At 36.6% G+C, this 27,522-nt stretch overlaps 1 protein-coding gene across 3 annotated transcripts; it reads right to left on the reverse strand.

The window, feature by feature from the left end:
- Positions 3,397-5,160, reverse strand: LOC109223401 (aquaporin-1-like). 3 transcript variants are annotated; one of them, XM_019387699.1, is made up of 3 exons: positions 4,972-5,160; positions 4,511-4,595; positions 3,397-4,379 (listed from the first exon to the last, which is right to left on the reverse strand). In XM_019387699.1, exons 1-3 carry the CDS (start codon positions 5,064-5,066, stop codon positions 3,579-3,581), a joined length of 981 nt encoding a protein of 326 aa, XP_019243244.1. In that variant the 5' UTR covers positions 5,067-5,160; the 3' UTR covers positions 3,397-3,578. The 3 variants fall into 3 exon arrangements, with proteins under 3 accessions (XP_019243244.1, XP_019243245.1, XP_019243243.1); XM_019387700.1 differs by having other exon boundaries at positions 4,511-4,592; positions 4,972-5,159; XM_019387698.1 differs by lacking the exon at positions 4,972-5,160 and adding an exon at positions 4,699-4,946 and having other exon boundaries at positions 4,511-4,592.

Here is a 27,522-nt window from a genome sequence, read left to right on the forward strand (position 1 = left end):
TAGCAAATCAATTTCTGATTATGTGTTCACCTTAAATGGTGGTACAGTGAGTTGGAAAAGTTCCAAACAAGCTACAGTAGCTTATTCAGTGACTGAAGCAGAATATATAGCAGCTAGTGAAGCTGCTAAGGAAGCTGTATGGATGAAAAAGTTCTTAACTGAACTTGGTGTGGTTCCTTCACTAGAAGGTGCAGTTCCATTGTTGTGTGACAACACTGGAGCCATTGCTCAAGCAAAAGAACCAAGATCACACCAAAAATCCAAACACGTTCTGCGAAGGTATCACTTGATAAGAGAGATCATTGAACGTGGAGACGTCGAGATTCAAAAGGTTGATGGAAAGGAAAATGCTACAGACCCATTCACTAAAGCTCTTGGCGCAAAGGAGTTTGAAAAGCACAAGTGAAAATTGGGCATGAAGTACAAGAGCGATTAGCTCTAGTGCAAGTGGGAGATTGTTAGGGATATAGTAGATATGCCCTAGATCTAATCTCATACTTGATGATTTGAACATATTTTTGTGAACGGTCATTTGATATAAAATTTATATGGCATTTGATATTCTTTTATCATAGTTATTATTAATTGCTTAATTAATTTATTAAGGTCCTTGATTAAATTTTGAGACTTACCATCTTGATGGAGATCATGATAATGAGAGTGAAGTTTCTTATAATTTAATCTAAATTTTGTTCTTGATCGTAGGATTATTAATTTGGACATTAGTAATCCGGTTAGATCAATATTTATGTGATCGTCTTTATGGGATAATGATTAGTTGATCTCATTAACTAAATCACATAGATAGATGATGCATATAGAGATATGATCATTGAACCGACTCATTGGATAATTCCTAATGGTTAGAATTACCATAAATTGTCAATAGGATATTCTCTTGAAGAATGTGATGTAAGAGTTTCCTTTGACCTGAGATCGTCATAGTAATTGACAAGTTATTTATTGTGCTTTGATACTAGACACCTATGGCCCTAGGGCGATAATTGAAAGGATATTGGGTACGATTAAATGCTTGTAGAATTAGTGACTGATCAAGATGGAATCTGTCAATTCTTGGTAATGAGTTTAAGCTCCATGTTGTCATGAATTATAAACGGCCAAACTAAGACCTTGGCCAGGGCAATTGAATGAAAGAAGAAAAGAGTTTCTTAGGTTATTCAATGGTCGATTATATTTGACATGAACACATAGTTGGTCGCCTATTAGGATTTGACAGTTGAACCATATCCTAGGGTGACCCAGAGCTATAAGGACAGAAGGAATTACTGCGTTATTCTTCTACGGGTTCTTGAGAGTAAATTGTATACTTCGTGCTATCCGGTCGTTAAGGAGTGTTGCTAGGCGCCACCCTTGATTAGTATATTAATATGATCAATTTACTACCGGGTTAGTATTGAACCTATGGGGTCGCACACTAACGAGTGTTCTGATCTTTGCTAAAGGATTAATTACTTTAGTATTTGATAATTAAATTAAAGAATTTAATTAGTCAAATAAACTTAGTTATTGGTCCTAGTAAAATATTATTATATTTTTTGCTAGCACAAAGGTTATAATTAATATTGTGAGCAAATTGAAGCTTTTTATTTGGAATAGAAAATTAAATTATATCTCTTGGTTGAAATATATATGTGATATATATAATTAATATTTATTTGCACAAAGTGTGCATATAATATATTAATAAAAACTTATTTGGAAATCCAATTTAGAATTGGAATGGATAACAAAGTCCAAAAGTGGACGTGAGATTAGCTCAAACCCATTAAGAATGGGATTGATATTTTTTAATATAAAATATTAGTTAATTTTCACAATCCAATCCAATTTGGAACTGAATTGGAACGTCCTTAAAGTACAAGCTGACGACAGCGCACGTTTCCGATTAGGAATGGCATATACGTTTCTCCAATGGAAAATTTCACAAGTTTATTTTTGGAATAAACTTTTACCCTAAGTAAATCATTATCTCAACTAAATAGGAAAAAGATTTATAGGTGATGCTATATAAAAGATGATGGAGAAAATTTGCCGTATCAATTCTTGAGAAGAAAAACCACTTTGTGAAAGTGAAAGTGCAATACAAACCGAAGAGAGAAAATACAATTACAAGAAAAGTGTTTCTTGTTCTTATAAATTTGAGTTGAGATTTTTGACAAAAATTTCAACACAATTTTCTTTCAATTTGTTCGCGGGTTTCATTGATAAAAAAGTTGATAGCAAGGATCGGTCTCGGTGTGGATACGCATAGAGTCTGCGCACTATCGAAGAAATTTTGAAACGAGACTCTCTTCACCAGGTACATCTTAGATCCGATCTTTGACATGTAAATAAATTTTAAACACGAAACGATCTGCCTAGGATTGTTATCGTCTTCCGCAGCGTGTTATGAACATCTATATGCAATCCTTCGATGGCATTGGTAGTGGTCGATCGTGACAGTTGTAAGATGGCGATTACTGGTGGTTATGGTTGGTCTGATAGCTGATAGTCGTTGTGTGGTGGTAGCCACAGGTTACAGCTATACAGTGATAGCTAATGGTGATAACTGGTGATGAAGGTGATCACTAGTGGTGATTGCTAGTGGAGGCTTCAGGCTTATGGTGGAGGTGGCAGGGGTGTTGGCTGGTTCAGGGAATAGTTCGTTACGTTGTGGAGGTGTGACTAGTGGTTGACATAATACGATTGGCGGTGATGGTTATGCACAATGGAGGTGATTGTTGCATGGTGGATATATAGGTGGTTGGCGACAATGATTGTGCACCGAACGCTAGTGGTAGGGGGAGGTTTTTGGTATTACTGAATAGAGTGAGAGTATCACTACAAATCACTTTCACAAGAATCATTAAGTAAAAGTCACTATCATTAATAACCAATAAGTTGTCGTAAAAGAAAAAAACAATGCGCTTAATAAATTGAAATCTAACAATTCAGATTTAAGCCTAAGTCTAACATTAATTAATTACGACGATTTGGTTGAACCAATAAGCTCATTTTCATCGTATCGTATCATATCATATAACCAACGCACTACACACAGACTATATAATAAGTCTCTACCTTATCATGTAACTTCGCGAGTTCTTTTTCCTTTCTGATATATGCCCATCAAATTTTTATGTATGTTAATGACAATGGATGCTTAAAAGTAATATATAAGTTTGGTTGCTTATTGCATTTTTTATGCAGATATACACTTATACAATAATAACTTTTAGAAAGTTTATATAATAAAAGAAAGACAAATGATGTTGCTGGTTAAGTAAGATTAACTCTACATAACTTGCTATCAAATATTAGAAGTTGATTATAGTAAACTATACGGAACATTCAAATCATGCGGATATAAAGAAAAACATAAAAAGGAAAAAGGAAAAAAGAAAAAAAAACTTACTGTAACATTGACAAGTTAAAAATTACATCAAGTGGGGAAGGGGACGATATGATCTGATATTCTATTTCACATTTTCACTTGGTACTTAAATCCTATTAGGCTAATAACACATTAGTTTATTAAAAGCCCATTATTGCATCTGCATTTTTTCTGGACCATATCTTCATACATGCAACCCAAACGAAGCCTTAACAACTCCAATAAAATCATACTTGTATCCATCTGCATGGAAATGCTTTGGTGGAATTATCTTAGTGTATACATAAAATGCTACACAAGCAATAGTAGGCCCAACCCAAAAAATCCAATGTCCATCCCAAAGATGACCTCCTCTCACAACAGCAGCCCCGAAACACCTCGCCGGATTCATCCCCGCCCCGGCGTAGCCCTTTTTCGCGGTGACCGTGGTCGAGATGAACACAAGAAGGCCCAAAACTAGACCAACAATGGACAAGACAGTGACAAGTCCAAGAGCCTTAGCTTGCCTATGATCATAAGCCATCCAAATTGAAGCAAAAAGAAAAACAAATGAACAAAAGATCTCAAGCCACAAAGCTTGGGCCATTTCTAGGCCCACTGTAATGGGCCCATTTGGGCCCGGTGCAATTACTGTTATAGTACAACCACCAAGTGAGAAAGTTTGTGCAATTGTAGAGCTAACTACTGCTTTTAGAGCTAGTGCACCTAAAATTGCTCCAACACATTGTGCCACCATGTAAATTATGGCTCTTGACATGGATATAATTCCGACGAGCGCGGCGGAGAAGGAGATAACGGGGTTTATATGGCCACCGGACACCGGAACAACGGCGAGGAGTAGAATTGTGATCACAATTGCTATGAGAATTGACATGATCAAATTTGGCATTTTCACATCACTTTCAAAGGTAGAGATCACTATAGTGTCCAACATAAAAACAAGAACCGCCGAGGCTAGAAGCTCTCCCACCGACGCTCGCCATACCTATATTCATAAAAAGTTTAACTTTTATATAAAAAATTACTATGGTCACTCGCTCAAAGAATAGTGAAACATTGTAGCCTATTCTTTTTAGAAATATTGTGAAAGCTGAAATAGAGATGAAATGTACTAACATCCAAAGAAAAGAAGTCAGAAATGCCCAGCCTTTGTGCCACTGTGAGAGAGGTATGCTTCTTTCCCTCATCATCAATATTACTGCTAAAAAGAAGTCAAGTACATACATTAGGACAATGGGAAAAAATTATCAAACAAGAAGGTAAAGTGAAGATCTATGTTGTTCGGATTCTTAAAAAATACTGACGGCTGCGTGCCGAATTTCTCCAAAAGTAATGTATTTTTGAAAAATTTGATACAGGATTTTGAGAGTCCTAGCAACATAGGATAAGAGTGAGGAGGAGCATTGACACATTGTGCAGAATTAAACATATCGACTGATACGTGGCGGATCTTCCAAAAGTAGAGCGTTTTTGGAGGATGTGATATGGTTGCGGACCTGCGGTAACATATATATTTGGAAAGTGCGAACAATATTGGTTAAGAGCGAGGGAGAAAATTAAAGGACAAAATCACTTACTTTTTTGGTGTAGTAGAGAAAGGTTGAACTCTATTACTTCCACCAGAAAGCTGACTTTCTTCATCACCTAAAACATGACTAGTATTGGAAGCCATATTTGGGAGAAGATGTTGCTTTAGTTTTAGCTTTTAATGATTTTTCTCTAAAATTGTGTGCATATGGTTTGGTTATAAGTAATACTCCCAACGCTCACTGCCTATCTGCTATTGTATTAAAAATTAAAATAAGACAAGTAGCTAGTTCTGTGTACGTGTATAAAAATCAAGCAAGAATCTCTTAGCCAATTTTGTTAGAGGAGTCAATTCTTTATTCATTGTCTTTTGTTAATTAGTATTTTGTTTTACGGTATATTCTACTACCAACTGTAAGGACTGATCAGACTGATACTAAAACAGTTTTAGGACTATTTTTTTATGATTACGGAAATCATTTTAGAATAGTAAGCTGTACTTTTTCATCCTTTATACTCCCTCCGTTCATTTTTAGTTGTCTGTTCTTGACTTTATACTCTCTTTGAGAAAAAATAAATGAAGTATGTATTTTATGTTGGACTTTAAAGGCATTGAGCTTCAAAGACTTTAAGCATTGGGTTTTAAAGTATAATATAAGAGTGTGAATTGGAAATGGTGAGAAATAAAATGGAGGGAAATGAAAATTTGAATGAAGTGAGCTTTTGACTTGCACTTTGTCCCTCATTGGTGAGGGACAACTACATTTGTGTGCTTATATATAGAATCACTTCTTAAAGCTCTTAAAAGGAGTTGAAGAGAATGATCCCTCGCGCCGTTGTCGTCGCTCGCTCGGCTTCGGCTTCGGATTTGTCAAATGATCGATAAGATTATTTTTGGACAAAATTTATTTAATTAATTATTTAATAATTAATTAAATGCTAGATCACTGATAGTCTGGCCGCGGTAGGACCGCGCCAGAACCCTGCTGCAGATTCAGAGGGTCACTCTGGCCGCGGTCCTGGCGTAACCGCAGTAGGACCGCGGCAGGCCGCGTAAACTTCTGAAAAGGCACCTTTTCCAGAACAAACATCACACCTCTTCCAATAATTGCCTATAAATTCTGAGGCATGGCTTCGTTTTTAACACACCAAAAAACATTACAGAACTTTCTTCTTTCTGAAAATACTGCATTCTAATTCGCAGTCTCTCTCTCTCAAATTCGTAAGTGTGACTTTTGCTCTGTTCTTTAAGTTTGTTGGTATCCTGCAGTTTGTATTGTCACTGTTGCAGGAAAATTTATTCCGTTTCATCCTGGAAGGATTTAATCCATTACCTTGGCAACGTGTAAGGGGGTTAAAATTCCTTAAGGACACACAAGCAAATTGTGGACTCGGAATATTTCTTATTCTTTACTGTTTTTCCAGTTTCTTTTATTCTTCTAACAGTTTTCTGATTTTGTGTTTTAACACAGTAGCGGATAACAATAAGCTTATGGAAATTTATTTATACTAACGTTTCTGTGTTGAAATATATATATATATTAAAACTATTATCTATATTTGTATATTATTTTGGAGATTAAAGTTTTCGTGCTTTCTACTCCAATAATTGTTCTGTCCGGTTTAAAGTATATCAAAACTTTACCGGAATAATAAACGTACGGGTTTGAAGTATATAAAAACTTCACCATTGTTACGTGTTGTATGTTTGGTTTGGTATTCAGTTTGAAGATATCAAAACTTCACTGATTTAACCAAGTTCTGTTTTGTTTCCAACTTTACAGAAAAAATAACGAATGAAACCAAACTAATGGAAATGTTGCGGGAACGGGTGCTACTGTTACAAATGTGGCTGCCTGGTCAAGCCGTTCAACTCCTGCTCATGCTATGGCACCAGCAGAAAAAATCGGAAAATTTTCCGGTATCGACTTCAAACGCTGGCAAATGAAGATGCTCTTCTATCTTACTACGTTGAGTTTGCAGCGATTCATCAAGGAGGATCCTCCGGTCCTGGCTAAAAATACTCCAGATGACGAACGATGTGTTGTAACTGAAGCATGGAAACATTCTGATTTCTTGTGCAAGAACTACATCTTGAGTTGTTTGGAAGATAGCCTGTACAATGTCTATAGTGTCATTGAAACATCAAAAACGTTATGGGATGCGCTTGAGAAAAAGTACAAGAATGAGGATGCCGGACTTAAGAAGTTCGTGGCTGCAAGGTTTTTGGATTTCAAGATGATTGACACTAGGTCGGTCATAACTCAAGTCCAAGAATTACAAGTTATTGTGCATGACCTCCTTGCTGAAGGTATGGTCATTAATGCGGCCTTTCAAGTCGCCGCTTTCATTGAGAAGTTACCTCCGTTGTGGAAGGACTTTAAGAACTATCTTAAACACAAGCGGAAGGAAATGACACTAGAAGACTTGATTGTTCGTTTGAGGATAGAAAAAGACAACAAAAATGCTGAAAAGAAGTCACGTGGAAATTCGACAATAATAAGGGCTAATATTGTTGAGGAGGCGCCACAAAATAAGAAGAGAAAGAAGGCTTCTGGACCAAAGAATTACCCAAGCAAGAAAAAGTTCAAGGGTAATTGCCACAACTGTGAAAAATCTGGGCATAAGGCCGTGGATTGTCGTGCACCAAAGAATGATAAGAAGAAGAAGAATCAAGCTAACATGAAAATGCTGAAGAAATGGAGAACTTGTGTGTCATGTTGTCTGAATGCAACTTGGTAGGAAATCCTAAAGAATGGTGGATAGATTCTGGAGCCACCCGCCATGTTTATGCTAACAAGGAGTTATTTTCTTCTTATGCCCCTGCAGGACCCGACGAGACAACTTTCATGGGAAATTCGTCTACAGCCAAAATTGAAGGAGTTGGTAAGAGTGCGTTGAAGATGACGTCTGGAAAAATAGTGACTCTAAACCAAGTTCTCCATGTTCCAGAAATTCGCAAGAATCTTGTGTCTATCTCACTTCTTGTCAAGAATGGATTCAAATGTATTTTTGTTTCCAATAGTGTTGTACTAAGTAAGAATTATATGTATGTAGGAAAAGGTTACCTGAATGAGGGCCTTTTTAAGCTAAATGTAATAGCAGTTCCTATCAATAAAGTTAATGCTTCTTCTTACTTACTTGAGTCAAACACTTTATGGCATTCACGCTTAGGTCACGTCAACTTCAAAACATTGCGAAAAATGATAAATTTAGAAGTATTGCCAAAATTTGATTGCATTAATTCCAAATGTCAAATATGTGTGGAATCAAAGTATGCTAAGCATCCTTATAAGTCCGTTGAAAGGAATTCAAGTCCTTTAGACTTAATTCACACAGATATTTGCGACATGAAATCAATACCATCTCGCGGTGGGAAAAAGTATTTTATTACTTTTATTGACGATAGCACAAGATATTGCTATGTTTATTTACTTAATATTAAAGATGAGGCAATTGATGCTTTCAAGCAATACAATAGTGAAGTTGAAACACAACTAAACAAAAAGATCAAAATGATAAGAAGTGATAGGGGTGGAGAATATGAATCTCCTTTTGAAGAAGTATGTTTGGAAAATGGCATTATTCACCAAACAACTTCCCCTTACTCTCCACAATCTAATGGAATTGCGGAGAGAAAGAATCGAACGTTGAAAGAGATGATGAATGCGTTGTTGATAAGTTCTGGTTTACCACAGAACTTGTGGGGGGAAGCTATACTTACAGCTAACCGAATAATCAACCGTGTACCTCATAGTAAAACACAGTCCATTCCCTATGAAAAATGGCAAGGAAGGAAGCCCAGCTTGAAATACTTCAAAGTGTGGGGGTGTTTAGCTAAGGTACAAGTTCCTAAACCTAAAAGGGTTAAGATAGGTCCAAAAACGGTTGATTGTGTATTTATTGGATATGTAACCAATAGCAAGGCATATCATTTTCTGGTTCATAAGTCAGAAAATCCTGAGATTCACGTTAATACGATAATAGAATCAGATAATGCTGAATTCTTTGAAACTATTTATCCATATAAAAAGGAAAGTGAAGTGACCTACCAAAAGTCAAAACGACCTCGGGAGGAAATAACGGATGGTATGCATAATGAGGAAAATCCGAGAAGAAGTAAACGTCAACGGACATCTACTTCATTCGGTCCAGATTTTCTGACTTTCCTGCTAGAAAATGAGCCTCGTACCTTCAAGGAAGCAATGTCTTCCTCAGAAGCACAATATTGGAAAGAAGCTGTCAATAGTGAAATAGAATCCATATTGAGCAACCATACCTGGGAATTGGTTGATCTTCCTCCAGGTAACAAAACATTGGGTTCTAAATGAATTTTCAAAAAGAAAATGAAAGACGATGGTACTATTGACAAATACAAAGCAAGACTTGTTGTCAAAGGGTTTAGACAGCGAGAAGGTCTTGACTATTTTGACACATACTCGCCGGTAACAAGAATTACATCCATTCGGATGCTAATAGCGTTAGCCGCCTTGTATGGTCTTCAAATCCATCAAATGGATGTAAAAATAGACTTCTTAAATTGTGATCTAGAGGAAGAAATTTACATGGACCAACCTGAAAGGTTTGTGGTTCTGGGAAAAGAAAAGAAGGTGTATCGACTTGTTAAGTCCCTTTATGGACTAAAACAAGCACCCAAGCGATGGCATGCGAAATTTGACCAAACAATGTTGTCAAATGGGTTTAAGATTAATGAATGTGATAAATGTGTTTACATTAAGAACATTCCAAATCATATAGTCATTGTTTGCTTATATGTTGATGATATGCTAATAATGAGCAAAGACATTGCCGAAATTCAAGCTACTAAGCGTATGCTTGCTAATAAGTTTGATATGAAAGACTTAGGAGTTGCCGATGTAATTCTAGGAATTAAAATCCAGAGGACTCCTCAGGGTCTAGCTTTGTCTCAATCACATTACGTGAAAATGGTACTTGAAAAATTCAAACACTTGGAATTTAGAAGTGCAAGAACTCCAATTGACTTAAATCATCATCTTATAAAGAATAAAGGTGAAAGTACGTCTCAATTGGAGTATGCTCGTGTGTTGGGAAGCTTAATATACATCATGAACTGTACACGACCTGATATAGCTTGTGCAATAAGTAAACTTAGTCGATTCACAAGTAATCCAAACACACATCACTAGGTGGCAATGAAACGAGTTCTGGGATATTTGGAGTATATCCAAGACTGCGCTTTGCACTACAATAAATATCCTGCGGTTATCGAAGGATATAGTGATGCAAATTGGATAACCGGCTCAACAGAAACAAAATCCACAAGTGGATATGTTTTTACTGTTGGTGGAGGAGCAGTATCTTGGTAGTCTTCCAAACAGACGTGCATCGCTCGCTCTACAATGGAATCAGAGTTTATAGCTTTGGATAAAGCCGGTGAAGAGGCTGAATGGCTTCGAAATTTCTTAGAAGACATTCCGTTCTGGCCAAAACCTTTGGCTCCTATTTGCATACATTGCGATAGTGAGGCTGCAATAGGACGGGCAGGGAGCGTTATGTATAACGGAAAGTCTCGTCATATACGACGAAGACATAACACTGTTAGACAACTACTTTCTAGTGGAATTATCACTATTGATTATGTAAGATCAAAGGATAATGTGGCGGATCCACTTACAAAAGGCTTAACTAGAGAGGGAGTTGAGAAATCATCTAAGGGAATGGGACTATGGCCGAGGACAAGTCAACATGGCGGTAACTCTACCTACAATTTTGGATGTTCCGAGATCTAGGTTCAAGGAGCTCAAACAAAGTTGTGATTGACCGGTTCAACATTGTCAAAGTAAAATCTTTGGTCCCTTCTCGTAATGAAGACAATGTTCAGTAACAAGGATAGAACTTTACACATTCTTTAATGATTACCTAAGTTTGATGTGGTATCTATCAAATAGTGTCAATCTAAAGGATTACACGTTTAGGAATCACCTATGTAAGTGTGAAGTGGAAGCCGCTTCAATGAGAATTCTGAAAGGCCAATTCTCTACGCACTTATGAAACCAGGCAGTGTTCAGGGCTGAAACGAACACAACAATGAGAACCAAAAGACGGTTAAGGGTTGGTTGTGTGACATATGGTTGTCTAGGTATACACTAAAGTTCGACGGTTCAAAGATATCAAATCTACCGATTGACCGAGTATATCCGACATATGTTCACTGCGAAAAGTTCAAAGGGAAACCTACTTATCCAGATGCGATTAATCCTTACTTGCAAATCACACATCTTTCATCTATAATCATTCTTGTTACAGCCATTCCCATTCATGTGGGGGATTGTTGGACTTTAAAGGCATTGAGCTTCAAAGACTTTAAGCATTGGGCTTTAAAGTATGGCAATAGGTAAAGACCCCCCTAAACTTGATACTTTTTAATGAGTGTACACCTTAACTATACGGGATTTTAGTTACCCCCCTATGCTTACTTTTTCGCATTTTATTACCCCCTAACTTAGTAAACCTCTCTATCGTGTATACACGCGCCGTATACGTGTAATTGCTTTCTGATATGACTGTACACGTTGGATTAATACGGGTATCCAAATAAAAAACCGACCCGCCTTAAAATTAATCCCTCAAATTTTAACCCATCCCTTTTACCATCGTTCATTTGGTCGATAACTTTGAAAACTAGGGTTCACCACTTCACTCCCATCATCAATGGCAGAGACGATCGTGTGTTCTTAAGCTAGATTTTGTGAGTCGATAGTGTTCTCCGTTGAGGTGCTGGTAAAAGCTACTGTGGAGGAGCTAAAATCTACTGTGTATCTGTGGTTATCGCCAATTTTTCAGCTGTTTTCACTTTGAGTTTGAATGTATGCGTTTCTCTTTCTGTTAGGGGAAAATCAGGGGTTTTATATTGATTGTGACTTTTGCATGCAAGTTGATTGGGGTAAAATTAGGGGTTTGCTGTTTGATTGTTGATTTTTGGGGGTCTGTACCGAAGTTGTAATCTTCTATATATAATTGTTCAAACTTCCGACTCTCTTTGTCAAATTACCAGTCATGCTAACAAAATGTTGTGATTGTGATTGGTTGTTTATGTGGATAGTAGTGTCGAACAGCATATCATATTGCTTAACTACTATTACATACTACCAAATAGCTGTTTATCTATTTGTACATGAACAAAACCAGATTCAAAAGTAAACTTATAAATAGTAGAAACTTTAGCATTCTTTCCCTCTTCGATAGTTTGTTAGTCTTCTTCAACAACCCAGAAATAACAATGTTTGCTTGCTCCGGAAATGGAGGTTCATACCACTGAAAAAATCGACAAGAATTTGCCTTGAGATAAAAACTACATCCAAAGAATCGTCTCCCAGGATTTGCAGTAGTCCACGCAACTTTTAAAGGAGCTGGCTTGCCACATCTACAAAGAACATTCATATTCTATCTTCCAGCTGTTGAAAAAATAGATGTTATTTAGGCAAAAAATAAGAGCCAAAATGTTAGGGGGAAATGAAATTTGGCTGGACAAATATTGTGAGAAGTTTGTTGCTGAAGAAGAGGATAAGAAGCCAATAAATAGGGGTTGTTACCGTTGGGGGGAGAATATTACCGTTAGAGATGGTAAATATTCAACTGATGTGGCAAAAAATATACTCCCCACGCGCACTTAGCCATTTGGACAAACTTCAACTGCCATGTGGCAGGTTAGGGGGTAATAAAATGCGAAAAAGTAAGCATAGGGGGGTAATTAAAATCCCGTATAGTTAAGGTGTACACACATTAAAAAGTATCAAGTTTAGGGGGTCTTTACCTATTCTGCCTTAAAGTATAATATAAGAGTGTGAATTGGAAATAGTGGGAAATAAAATGGAGGGAAATGAAAATTTGAATGAAGTGAGCTTTTGACTTGCACTTTGTCCCTCATTGGTGAGGGACAACTACATTTGTGTGCTTATATATAGAATCACTTCTTAAAGCTCTTAAATGGAGTTGAAGAGAATGATCCCTCGCGCCGTCGACGTCGCTCGCTCGGCTCGGCTTCGGCTTCGGCTTTGGATTTGGATTTGGATTTGAATTTGTCAAATGATCGATCGATAAGATTATTTTTGGACAAAATTTATTTAATTAATTATTTAATAATTAATTAAATGTCAGATCACTATTGAAGATTCAGAAGGATAGTCTGGCCGTGGTCCTGGCGTAACCGCGGTAGGACCGCGCCAGAACCCTGCTGCAGATTTAGAGGGCCACTCTGGCCGCGGTCCTGGCGTAACCGCGGTAGGACCGCGGGAGGCCGCGTAAACTTTTGAAAAGGCACCTTTTCCAGAACAAACATCACACATCTTCCAATAATTGCCTATAAATTCTGAGGCATGGCTTCGTTTTTAACACACCAAAAAACATTACAGAACTTCCTTTCTGAAAATACTGCATTCTAATTCGCAGTCTCTCTCTCTCTCAAATTCGTAAGTGTGATTTTGCTCCGTTCTTTAAGTTCGTTGGTATCCTGCAGTTTGTATTGCCACTGTTGCAGGAAGGTTTATTCTGTTTCATCCTGGGAGGATTTAATCCATTACCTTGGCAACGTGTGAGGGGGTTAAAATTCCTTAAGGACACACAAGCAAATTGTGGACTCGGAATATTTCTTATTCTTTACTGTTTTTCCAGTTTCTTTTATTCTTCTAACAGTTTTCTGATTTTGTGTTTTAACACAGTAACGGATAAAATTTTATAATTTACCCATAATAATAGTAGTATTTCAAAGTCTTGGAAAATGATTTAAGAAATAATGGGTAGTTAATGACAAGGGTAAAAGAGGAAAAAAGATTGCTTTTCTCTTGATTTGCTACAATAGACAAATAAAACTAAAAATAGATGCTTAGCGTAGTGAATAAGTAAAAGTGAATGAATTAGGGTATCTACGAGTCTTGAACATTCAAAATATTGTTAACACCCGTCCGAATTATCTTTGTTTTAAAGGTATTTACAAATTATTAAGAAATATATTCTAACAGCCTTAAATATAAAAATATTTGTCTCAACTATAATATTTGTTTTATGTTAAATGTCTCAATTAATTAACTACCTATTAATTGGAACAAAAAGGAAGAATTCCAAGAAAACGATTACATTAAAAGGGAAATTGACTTATCGTGCAGAATTATTATGATATATAAAAACATTAAAAGGGAAGGAGACAATCCGATAATGGAGATCGAGTATCTTGTTGTTTGTGCATTGACAGATAAAATGTATCAATTTTTTCCACATCTTATATTATATGAAAGATCAAGTGAAAGTCTTGTTAATGCATAAGCAACCGAGAGAGTATAGGGATTTGCGTTGCTGGCTCCAAGATATTTGGTTTGACGTAAAGAAGTATTAAATGAAGCCATGGTCATCCAACTTCTTCTTTCTTTTCTTTTTTTTTTTTATTATTTCTCACTCGATATCCGGTACCCACATTGGGGCCCGACTAATTCGGGTTCGCACCAGAAAGTCCAACATTGGAAGTAAAGCGCTTCCTAACAAAGGCGATTTCATACCAAGGGGCTCGAACTCGAGACTTCTGGTTAAAGATGAAGGAGTATTTACCACTCCACCACAACCCTTATTGGTATGGTCATCCAACTTCTCTATTTCAATAATAGTATAGTCTAGCTTCTTGATTTTTGTGGTGCATACTTTTAGCATAGATATATGTGATTATTTTTTATTATCTTTAACCATTTATATAAATTACGCTTCAACTCTAGACATATTGAGATTGGCTACATAAATTCTCACTGATCATGATTTTTGTATTGTGCGGATTCATCATGAATTTGACTAGTTTTAATACGATCTGTTTTTATGAAAGGGAGTCATGGTGTAACTGGTAAAGTTGTTGTATGACAGTAGGTCACGGATTCGAGCCTTGGAAACAGCCTCTTGTAGAAATATAGGGTAAGGCTGTATATAATAGACCCTTATGGTCTGACCCTTATCCTAACCCCACGCATAGCGGGAGCTTAGTGGATCGGACGGCCTTTTTTTAATATATAATCTGGTTGTTTGCTTTTGCGCTCAATTCTCATTCTTTATTCTTCGGACTCGAGACTTGCAATGTGAGCAAGCTCACATATGCGGAGTTAATTATAGTCAAGTTAAGTAAATTTAAAATTTTAAGAAAATTTCAAATATTTAAAATTCATGTTAAAGGTCAGTACATATAGTTAGAAATTCATAACAAAAGGACATAAATGAATGTTTAACTATAGGTAATTAGGTATAATCAATCTTAAACCATGATCCATAAAAGTACATTTTTTTCCCTTTTTAGTATTATGTAAAAATGGTTTTCCTAATTATTTAGTATTGACTCCTAAATAAATTAATTAAAAACTTAATGTATGCTTTGAGTGTGTGTAAGCTCTTCTCCAAAATCAACTAAGCAATTAGCGAGTTCATTTTTCTTCTTTATCTTGATTATATTTTCTTCTTTTTAAACCAATCAACAAATAAAAAGAAAGATGACGTAGAAAATTACAATTAATAAATGGAATTTAAAGATACAGGTGGGGCAATCTTTTCGTTATTAGAGATTTAGGGTGTGTTTGGTATAACGGAAAATGTTTTTTGTGGAAAATGTTTTTCAAGAAAATGTTTTCCGTGGAAAATATTTTCTTGGAAAACAAGTAGTAATCTTATTCATTTTCCGGTGTTTGGTAAGTAAACTAAGGAAATGACTTCTCAAGAGTATTCATAAATAATTTAGATATAAAAAACATGAAGTCTAACTTTCACACCAACAACCTTCCGAATCCACATTTTTCATAAACTTTTCGAAACCGCGGAATCGCTCACCCGTAAACTTTATAATTTCTAAACCCGTAAACTTATAAACCTCCGAACTCATAACTTTGGAACTTGTAAAATTTTGAACCTTTAAACCTATAAATAAAAAAACTAAAACTGAAATCTGAAAAAAAAAAAAAGAAATTGGAGAGAGGGGTGGGGTGGGTTGGTGAGAGTAGGGAATGTCGAGAAGGAGTTTTGGAAAATATTTTACCTTCTCTTGATAAGGAAAACATTTTCCTCCAATTGGAGGAAAATGAGTTCATAAGAAAAATATTTTCCAAAACATTTAAGCCAATCAAACATAGAAAAATTAAAAAATATTTTCCTTCGAACCAAACACACCTTTATTGCAGAATAAAGAAAGGGTTTCTCGTTCTTTTCTTCCACAATAAATTAAACCGGTCAAATTTATAGCAAGTTGTCCCACAAAGTTAAAGAGCTCATGTATTCATTTATAATTATATCTATACTTTTATCTAATTAAGTCAAAATTTAAATTTCAATTCTACTTCAAGAATGTACGTAGTTTATAAACGGTTTCACATATTTAGAGCCCGTTTGGTCATGAAATTTTTTCACTTTTTTCCGAAATCAGTGTTTGACCATAAATTTTTTAATTTTCACTTGAAGATAAATTTTGGAATTTTTCAAAAATTTGAAAAACCCCAAAAAGTTATTTTTCAAAATTTTCACTCAGATCATCACAAAAATCTAAAGACAACCCAAAATTATATTCATGTCCAAACACAACTCTAGTTTTCAAATATCATTATCACTTGAAAAAAAAATTACTTTTTTTTTGGAATTTTACAATTTTTATGTCCAACCGCCCACTTCAAGCAAAACCTTGCTAAATTAGTAAACTACTACTAGTGTAGTTTCCACAACAGTTAGGGGTGTTGGTTAGTCGGTTTGTTACGATTTTAATTATCTATTTTGATTTGGTATTTTTCCAATTTGATTTTTTATTTATATACTATAGCAATATAATATCTAATTAAATTCGATACAATTTCCTTTTTTTCCTTTTCAATTTCGAACTGATATTGTTGTGTGTGTGTGTGGGTGGGGTGGGGGGGGTTGTAACAAGAAAAGAAAAGCAAAGGAAAAAAAAAACTAAACCCAAAAAGGAAACAACTATCTTTTCATGCTCATTAATTAGAATCATAAATCCACCTGTTTTACTTGTAGTTGCAACTACTACAAATTTACTTTTTCTGGTCTATTAATATATATAGTATGAAAGAACAGAAAAGGAAAAACTTTTTAGCTGTATAACTTTTTCTTCTAACGTTATCCGAACACCATTCCAATTTGTCAGAGTATTACCACAAGCTTTGATTTTTGAGTGTTTGATATTTCCATAAGAGGAAAAAGGAAGAAAAAATGGATAGACCACTCTTCCGTCCATATTATCTATCCTTTTAAGATTTTTCCACATTTTAAAAAAAAAATATTTAATAATCTTCAGTTTAATAATATTCGTCTAAACTATCATTTAATATCGCTACTTAAAATGTCTCGCTTAATTAATTTTAAGGGTACTTGTCTAGGTTATACCTTTTTATTTTTCTAAAATGTACTTCAAATATTTCGAAACAAATTTATTTGTCTAATTTGAGACTGAAAAGAGTACCGAATATTGCTATCACATAATGTTCAAAGTAAATTGACCGACAAATTATATAAATTTTATATGAATATTTGATAGACTATTCAAAAAAAAAAAGGGGGGGGGGGGTGGTACTTACACATTTTGTATCTCAGAAAATATATAATGAATTTAAAATCCTATTCCAATTGGGCTAAAAGTCAACACTTCCATGGCATTAAATGGGAAGCTGATAAAAGTGGGAGAGATGTCATGAATTAGAATCATAGTGTTGGAGTCCATGTATTGTTTAAAATAGGAGTATCACATATTCACACTTCACATAAATTTGGACACATGCATTGCAGTTTAATGCATTTATGATTTTAAGATATTGTGGCCTAGTGGACACCCTTTTTTTTTTCATTTTTTTTTTGTAGGGAACATCTTCCCAGACATATCATATCCAATCTTTACTGAAGTTGATTTTTCACTCAGTGTCACGTATTGTATTGGGACACAATTAAATTTGAATGCGTATCGTTGAATTCCACATTAAAGGATAAAGCATTTTTTTACCATAAGCGACTACGTATGCAGTTTTTACTATATATTTGAAGTTAATAATTTTATATGAGAAACTAATGAACTCAATCACTAGCTATCATTACTCTTTAGTTTTATGTTGAGGTACTTAAATTGGATCGGTAATCGATTTCGAGCTTTCGTCGTAAACCTAATTTAAAAAATGAGATTACAGCTTGACTAGTATTGCTTGGGATTTAGACAGAATAAAGGAATTAGCATCCATTTGCATGAAATAATGCGCTCAAAATTTCAAAATTTGACTCGCTCTCAGTTCGTGTCCTTTGGACCTTTCTGTTAAGTGATTGATTTGAAACTTTGAATATAGAGCGGAAAAGAAAAGTAGAGTCTGCCAACATTGAACTCCAAAATTAATAGAATTCTATCCTAATATCAACTCAATATTGTTCTTGTGTTTTTCAATTATTAAACTGTTGGTATTTTCTTGTATGTGGTTCTTTCCTAATCAAAAAATAAGAGTAACGCAATTCTAACGCTGGGAAAAGATTCCTGATTAAAAAATCTGACGCTCATATATAAAAAGATTCCTGGTCAGAAGATCCGACGCTCAGACGGAAAAATATCTATAAGAAAATTAACAATCTTTTACGCCTTTGGAGTACTCTCCTACCCACTTCTTGTAACGCAAATCCATTTGTTAGCTTTTCATATATATATATATATATATATATATATATATATATATATATATATACTAGTTTTAGAGTACGCGCCTTGCGCGTGTATCCCACACTAATAAATATAAATTTTTTAAAAGTTATAAATAATAATATGCTTGAGTTATAAATATAAATTAAATAAAAAATATAAGATCATGACAATGATGAATGTATGGTTTTAGCCTTGTGTCTGTGATATTCAGTTTAATTTTTCTCCAAATTGTAATGTCATGTTTATTATGCGTATGTAAATCATTTTGGAGCCAAGAGACTAAATTTTGAAAGAAGATGCGCATCATGGGAGACAATTTAAGAATAACTTTATGCATTTTTTTGCTTATGACGATTATTGTCTTCTTCTTTTTTAAATGCATCTTTTTAGACTCTTTTTTTCAGAAAATTGACTCTTGAAATAATAATAAAACCACTAAATGTAACTAAAATCCAAATTAAAGACAAATATGCTATATTTTCCGTCTAAAGTGCTTGTGTTGTTAGGAAAATAAAAATATACGACAGACAAATTTTTTTTTGAATAAACATCTTAAATTTTATAAGGTAAATCTTAATAGATTTTAAAGCCTTAAATTTTAGACTTTCTATCTAGTTTAAATAAGGAAAGATTTAATAATCATATTTTCAGTTATTTTAATGTGCTAAATATTAGGGAAAATTATCAAAAATAATTACTTTGTCCGGTGTGAATTCTAGGCGAACAACATTCCACTAAGGACCTTTGTGCTTTTATATAACTGGTCTTAAGGTACGTGTTCTGCGCATACCCATATTAATAAGTATATAATTTTATAAAATTATACAAATATTACAAAACAATGTGTTAATTGAGTTATATAATAACAATAAAAAAGTGTCGATTCATTATTGTGCTTTTGCAACTATTTATCAATTCAGGTTACATTATGGTATTCATGGTTGACAAAGATAAAAAAAATAATATGGAAAATTACCTCTAGAATAATTATATTTGGATAGGTTGAATTTGTGTGATTAAAACATAAATACATTAATTGTCGCATAAAGAAACTTAAGTGTCTTTTATTTTGACAAATGTGTTGAACTTTTTTCTCGTAAAATCTTCCAAAAGAAAAAAGGTATTCTTTGTAAAAACTGATAAGCATGTCTTAATGTGACGACCCAAAGGGTCATCACCGGTTTTCTCTCTTTTTCCGTGCTTCCGAGGCCTTGAAAACCTCACTTTTAGTTGCCTCGATTTGCGTGCGCAGTCCGGGCGCGTAGCCGGAAAGCTTTTATGTTGAAACATGTGAATTTTGTGAAAAATTTGAAGAATTTTGATATTAATATGATTAAAGTTGACTTCGGTCAACATTTTTGGGAAACGGACCCGGACCCGTGATTTGACGGTCCCGGAGGGTCCGTAGAAAAATATGGGACTCGGGCATGTGCCCAGAGTTGAAATTCGAGGTCTAGAACCCGAGAAAAAGAATTTTTCTGTGAAATTATTTTTCTGGAATTATTAAGGAAAATGAAAATAAAAATTGATTAAAAGACTGTGGTATCGGGCTCGTATTTTGGTTCCGACGCCCGGAACAAGTCTTAAATATGTGTTAAGCGCTTTCTGTAATGTTTGGTCGAAATCGGACGTCGTTTGACGTGTTTCGGACCTAAATATCTAAAATTTGAAGTTTATGAAGTTAGAATGAAAAATGATGATTTTGGGGTTTGATTCATTGATTTTGATGTTGTTATGGCGATTTGATCGCTCGGTTAAGTTCGTATGAGGTTGTTGAGTTAGTGTGTGGGTTTGGTTAGGAGCCCCGAGGGCTCGGGAGTGTTGCGGAGGTGTTCGGGGTGGTTTTGGACTTAGGATGATATCAGATTTTCTGCAATTTTTACACAGGGATTTTCTTCATCGCGTTCGCATTAGTTTCCCCCGCGTTCGCATAGCTTCAGGTTGGTCTCCTTCGCGTTCGCGTTCGCGTCCCCATCATCGCGATCACGTAGGCCAATTTCAGGACCCCCAGTAATTCCTTCACTGCGTTCGCGAACTCGTCCTCACGTTCGCATAGTATTAGCACACCCTTCATCGCGTTCGCGTATGTACCTACGCGTTCGCGTAGAGTAAACCCAGGACCCTAGCCTCTAGCCTTCTACGCGTTCGCGTTCCTTCCCACTCGATCGCGATGCCTACCCAGCTTACCCTTCGCGAACGCGGTCCCTTTCCCGCGAATGCGAAGGGCATTTTCGCCCAGTGATTTTTAAAGTTCAAAACAGAACCATTACGGGATTATTCCCATTCTTTCATAAAACTTGTCTTCTTCAAGCTCTAGGGGCAATTTTTGGAGCTCTTCTTGACCAAAGTCTTTGGGTAAGTAATTTCCCACCTAATTCCTTCACTCCTCTTCATTAATTATTGAATTCCTAGACCTAAATCATAAAATCAAAGTAGAAATTAAGGGTTTTGGGTTGAGCTAGGGTTTTGAGAATTTTGGGTGATTCAACCTCAATTTGGGGTCGAATCTTAAAACAAATTGCATATTTGAACTCGTGGGGTTATGGGTGATTGGGTTTTGGTCCGAGCCTCGTGTTTGGACCATGTGGGCCCAGTGTCGTATTTTGGTATTTTTGGAAGAATGCTAGAAAATTCATATCTAGGCTAGGGGATGTTACCATTGAGTCCTTATTGATATTATTGAATTAATTATGCCTAGATACCATTATTTCGGAGTCGGATTGTAGAGGGAAGGCGGTATTTGAGGATTAATCGCTATTCTTTGGACCGAGGTAAGTGTTTGTTCTAACTTTGGCTTGAGGGAATAGGACTAGGATGTTATTTGCTATCTGCTAAATGTGGAGTACGGTGTATAGGCATGGTGACAGTTATCTATGCACCGGAGTCTAGCATGACCGTGAGTCTTAATTGTGTTTGACTCGGATATTTGTGATACATCTTCCTTGTTTAATTGATAAGTTTCATATAATGTGAATGGTTGAGGAAGAAATGTGATTGGTATATTATTGGAGCGTTGGCTCGAACTGGAAATTGATAATTGAGAAAGAAGTGATTAAAAGAGGAAGTGTTGTGATTATTCCCTTGCCGGGACGCGTAGTCTATTATTGTTGTTGCTCCCTTGCCGGGATTTAAGCATTATATGTATTCTCCCTTGCCGGGATATTTGGGCTGTTAGTTGTACCCTTGCCGGGTTAAATCGTTATGTTGTTGAATTCCCCTATTGGGGCCTCCTCTAGAAAGATTATATGTATTATTAATTATGANTTTCTCCCTCGCTGTAGCATCACAATGCCTCAATCCAAGCTTACCACACGAGACTCGAACATAAGACCACACTGTCTAAGACCCATAGGCCACTGAATACTCTCTCAATTGTTTCCCAGAAATACCACATTCCAAAATACTTCACTCTGAGAACTTTCTGCGAATCTAAATTCGCTTCCTTTACTTTCCAGGTATCGACACATAGGATCCCATGATCAACATAAAAATACCACAAGCCTTGACATTTTCTATTGAAAACACTGTCTTTAGTCACATACACCACCTTAAAACACATGAGTGCTACATGTAGATTCTTGAACACATTAAAACCATTCTCGAGAGTCATTCTCTCTTATTCATCTGCAAATTACCTAATTTAACAAACAGAACCACTCGTGCTTTATTGACACTCCGATACCGTAAAATGAACCCTCATCCCAATACAACCAAAAAACTTCCTGCTCTATGCACCGAGCATTCTTTACCAACAACAACTCTAGACATTCCGAAATTCTCATACCCTATGGAACATAATATAACCTTTGTCGAAATTTTGCTTCACTCGCCCATCCTCGGCTCAATTTCTGCAACTAGAATCGATTCGCCAGCATACCTCGAGACGTAACCAACATAGCACATAACCGTGCAATCAGCTAATCAACAGCAACCTCCCCATCTTGGCTCGAAGCCATATATCAAGACACACTTAACAACTCATAACACTTTTACTCTAATGATGCCACAATGTCATAGTGAGATTAAACTCAAATCATCTACAAGTTTGTGAAAACACAGATCATCTAGTATTGAAATCCTCTACAACCCTCGCATTTATCCCCACATCAACTGAGTCCACTCTCTTAAGCGACCCGATTTTTTTTAAATTTCAACACATACCCTTCAATTACACATGAGATCTTCTAACATACACGTAAGGACCATACCACTCAAGAACACTCCGCAGGAGATGACCCCTGCTTTGCCTCAATTTAGTACTTCAACATACCTTTCACCATCATATACTTACTCAGTCTTTAGTCTTCCTGAGTCCGAACTCATACCGCCGCATGCAATGCACTTCACTTCCCAACTAGGAGGTACGACAATGTTCTTCACGCGCCCATAATTCGGGCTACACATCAATCCACAATAGGAGTCGAATCACTTAACAGTTCATCTATTATCCTGCAGACTTCTTCGTCACTACCAAGTCATATAATTACATCTCGCAGTACTAACATACTCATCACATGAATACCGAACCGCCATTCCGGCTAATAGGGGCAATACTGAACATATAAGTTCAAAACACTTGCTCACACAATCAGCACCTCGGTGCTCAAGCCATAGGCAAGGATCCGGCCTCAAGTCCTCCAGACTGGCCCAACATACTCACGAAGATTACATCGCCCCTCGATCGCGGAATCACAAACCATCAAGGCACATATAATACTGAGCGCTCATGTGCGCGTACAGACGTGTGGAAGGAATTTAAAGAGTTATATCTCATGCTGAATCAAGTACACACGATAAGAATGCCAAGAATGTGAAGTTTTCCTAAAGGTTCTGCAGCCTCTCGAGGAGAAATACAGGCGTCCCCGTACCGCTCCGCGAGACTCTACTAAACCTGCTCATGACTCGTGAGACCTAGTAACCTAGCTCTGATACCAACTTGGACCCAATTCCCATACCCGGTCGTGATGGCGCCTCTCGTGAAGACAAGGCCAGCCAACTAACCCAAATCCTTCCACTAAAAATTATTAAACATTAATGAATAGAAGATACAACTTAATGGCATTAAAAATGTTAATTACTACCCGACAGGGGTGTCACAAGTCACGAGCATCTAAGGAAACCTTAACACAACTACAGGTCAATAAATACATATACAAGTAAAATTTCTGGAAAAACAAAAGACAACATCCGGTGTCGCGAACGCTGGCGGTCACCTTGTTCAGCTACAATAACAATACCTTCAATCCGCTAATAACCCGCTACCGGGTGAACGATACCTGAAACTGCACGCGCGGTGCAGGGAGTAAAGTGAGTACTTCCAACTCAGTGAGTAATAAACATATATAATGTCTGAAAGTAAGAAATTCCAAAATATTACAATATAAAGCTATAATCAGCGATTCAGCACATAAAACGGTGGAACAACAACAATACCAGGACAAGTAAGACAAATAGGTATAAATGCATGAATGCAATGCAATGCACATGACCGCTGCGGCGCGCAGCCCGATCCATTTGGGTACCCGCGCTCACTGTGGGGGTTCAGACTCCGGAGGGGCTCCTACAGCCCAAGCGCAATATCATCGTAGCATTCGCTGCGGCGTGCAGCCCGATCCACACTCAGTCCAGATATATATATGCATGCAAGCCACTCTGGCACAGTCAAATTGTTCATTTTTAGTTTCAATTATTAGGAATTATAGAGCTAAGTGTTTAAAACCTTTATTTATTTACTAAACATTTCGAGGCAGTGTCTAACTCAGGACTGATATCATGAAATATGCTAAGCATCATGGAAGGATCCCTGAAGGATGCACATGATAGGCACAAAGCCCCAAACATATTCATAAAATCCAAGTAGGATGATTACCAAACAATTTCTAGTCAAGAACACAGTACGAACATCAATCGGAACGGACTAGGTCACAATCCCCAGTCACAATCGACCCCGCACTCGTCATAGAGTACGTGTCTCGCCTCAATATAGCTTCACAATGTGATATACCGGGGTTTCAAACCCTCAGGTCATCATCTACATCTATTACTCACCTCTAGCCGGCCGAAGACTAGCTCGCAATGCCCTTTCCTCTCGAATCGACCTCCTCGAAAGAAACATAACCCAATCGAAAAGACTCGAAAAATATCAAAAATCGCGAAATTAGCAAAACCCGAGTCCCGGGCCCACTTCTCGAAATCCAGAAAACTTTACATCAAAATGATCCTTATCTCGCCGCGAGTCTATACATATCGAACTCACAAGAATCGGAGTCCATTTGACCCCTCAAATCATCAATTTAAGCTCTCTTAAGTTTCAATCCCTAACCTCCATTTTTAGCATTTAATCCCTTAAATTTCAGTTTTCAATCCATGATTTTACACTATATAAACATAATCCGAGTCCAATAGTTCATACCTGATGAAGCCCCTTCGAATTCTCTTTAAAATCGCCCAAGAAACCGCCTAAGCCGAAGTCCAAAATATTTTTCTTCTCTTTCCAATTCGTGAACCACTGTTCACTTAAACCCAGACCGTTTTTCCGCTTCTGCGGTTAATATGCCGCACCTGCGGTCACCGCGTATGCGACCAAACGATCGCTTCTGCGATCTCACTTAAATTCCCCCGGACCGCTTATGCGGTCGCCGCATTTGCGGATCCACGTCCGCTTCTGCGGAAAACCCTGGTCCCTCAAGGACCGCTTCTGCGACCAATACGCCGCATCTGCGGAACCGTTTATGCGGTCCCTTTTCCGTAGATGCGGAAATGACAGAACCAGCAAACTTCAAACATGCAAAAAACTCCGCCGAGGCCCCCGGGACGTCAGCCAAAGGCACCAACATATCCCAATACATCATACGAACTTGCTCCAATCATCAAAACACACCTAACAGCACTAAAATCATCAATTCACATCGGATTCAAGCCTAAGTTCTTCAAGAACTTCCGAAATGCACTTTCGATCAAAAACCCGACCAAACGATATCCGAATGACCTGAAAATTTGCACACATATCCAAAATCACTTAACGAAGCTACAGCAACTCTCGGAATTCCATTCCGACCCCCGGATCAGATTCTCACCCATCCACCGGAATTCGCCAAAATACTAACCTCACCAATTCAAGCCTAATTCTACACCGGGCCTCCAAAATCAATTCCGATCGCACTCCCAAGTCACAAATCATCCCCCGAAGCTAACCGAATCACCGGAAATCACATCCGAACCTTCTAACTCATAAGTCAACGTCCGGTTGACCTTTCCAACTTAAGCCTTCCTTAAAGAGACTAAGTGTCTCATTTTCCTATCCAAACCAATTCAATTCAACTATAACTCACTCGTTGCTGATAATGAAACATGAAGAAGCAATAAATGGGGGAAACGGGGTTGTAATACATGAGACGACGGGTTGGGTCGTCACACACGCCGTCCACTCATGAATTATGAAATGGGATCGTGTGGCGCACCGACCACTTATAAATATATACTACGGGATCGTGTGGCACGCCGACCACTTATATGAGTCATAGTATTGATGTAGTTTCGTTGTTATATCCGTTGATCTGTTTTCACTGTATCCCCCCGAGCATGCCCCTTTCCCGTTTTATTTGATGTTTTCTGCTGTTATTTCCGTTGCCTCTGTATATATACATCTGCACAGTTTGTTTTTGGTAGGTCCTGTCTAGCCTCGTCACTACTTCGCCGGGGTTAGGCCATGCACTTACCAGCACATGGGGTCGGTTGTGCTGATGCTACACTCTGTGCATCTTTTTGCACAGATCTAAGAGCAACTTTTGGACAGCAGCTGTAGGATTGCCCGGGAGCTGTCTTCAGTCCAGGGACTCACGAGATAGCCTAGCTGGCGTTCGCAGGACGAAGTCCCTTCTATGTTTTAGTTTGTTTTCTTTGTTTCGAGACAAACAGTATGTAATATCATTTCAGACTTGTTTTTAGTACTCTATAGCAGTCCGTGAGCTAGTGACACCAGACTCTGGGTAGAAATGTGTTTCAACTTCCGCATTTTTGGGTTTTCAGTTATCTATATTTTAAAGACTTCCGCTTTTATTTAACTGACCCGTTATATTTATATTGTTATTGTTGAGGTGAAATCAGGGAATGTTTAAAATGTTTGGCTTGCCTAGCTCCGTTAGTAGGCGCCATCACGACTCCCGATGGTGGGAAATCCGGGTCGTGAGTGTTTTCCGAATATTGAAAAATTATTGTTCATGGTTGATATTTTAAAAAAATATAAAAAATTATCAGTTTATGTAGAACTTAAAAAAAATTCACAGATACTTATTTTCTCCTACTGTTAGAACAAATGCCACCTTATTTTGATAGACAAAGCAACTTTAATTAACATCCACATCGTTAGTTTGCTATTGATTCTCTTTAGTTTTTCAGTTTTGATATCACTTGTATTTTACAAACTGATATGTTATACAAAACAAATATGAAAAGAATTTATATAAGATATTTATTATTAAAACTTTCTAAATCATTTAAATAAGGAAGAATTTAATACATAGTATTTAGTTGATTTAAAAAATCCTAAGATTTAGGGGGAATCTCAATTGACGATAAAAGTTTGGATCTTTACAAGTATGCGAGGTTGCAATTTAACTTTATTTTTATCTAATTTAGTTTATATATGATTAAAATAATTGTTACAAAAAAAAAAAAAGGACTAAGACTTAGACATAGATGCCTTCTACGATTCCCAATAAATTTTAAAGATCATTAAACCTAGGAAACTTAATGTAGAAGAGTAAGATACTTATCAGTTTCTGCATAATTAGGAATAGGCGTGGCAAATTCACAAAGATCTTCGACTTCTAGGAAGCTTAAAGTAGAAAAGCAGAATTTAATTAAGGAAAGTTTTAACAATAAAAATTTTGTTGATTTTAGCATCCTAAATAGTAGGAAAGTAATTAAG

This window comes from Nicotiana attenuata, chromosome 3, assembly GCF_001879085.1.
Source record: "Nicotiana attenuata strain UT chromosome 3, NIATTr2, whole genome shotgun sequence".
NCBI classification, from domain to species: domain Eukaryota; kingdom Viridiplantae; phylum Streptophyta; class Magnoliopsida; order Solanales; family Solanaceae; genus Nicotiana; species Nicotiana attenuata.

Coding starts and splice junctions, on each gene's coding strand:
- LOC109223401 (XM_019387698.1), bottom strand. CDS start 4,823: ATGTTTAATTCTGCACAATGTGTCAATGCTCCTCCTCACTCTTATCCT. Junction 4,593..4,698: donor GAGAAATTCGGCACGCAGCC/GTCAGTATTTTT, acceptor TCTTTTTAGCAG/TAATATTGATGATGAGGGAA. Junction 4,380..4,510: donor CTGACTTCTTTTCTTTGGAT/GTTAGTACATTT, acceptor TTATGAATATAG/GTATGGCGAGCGTCGGTGGG.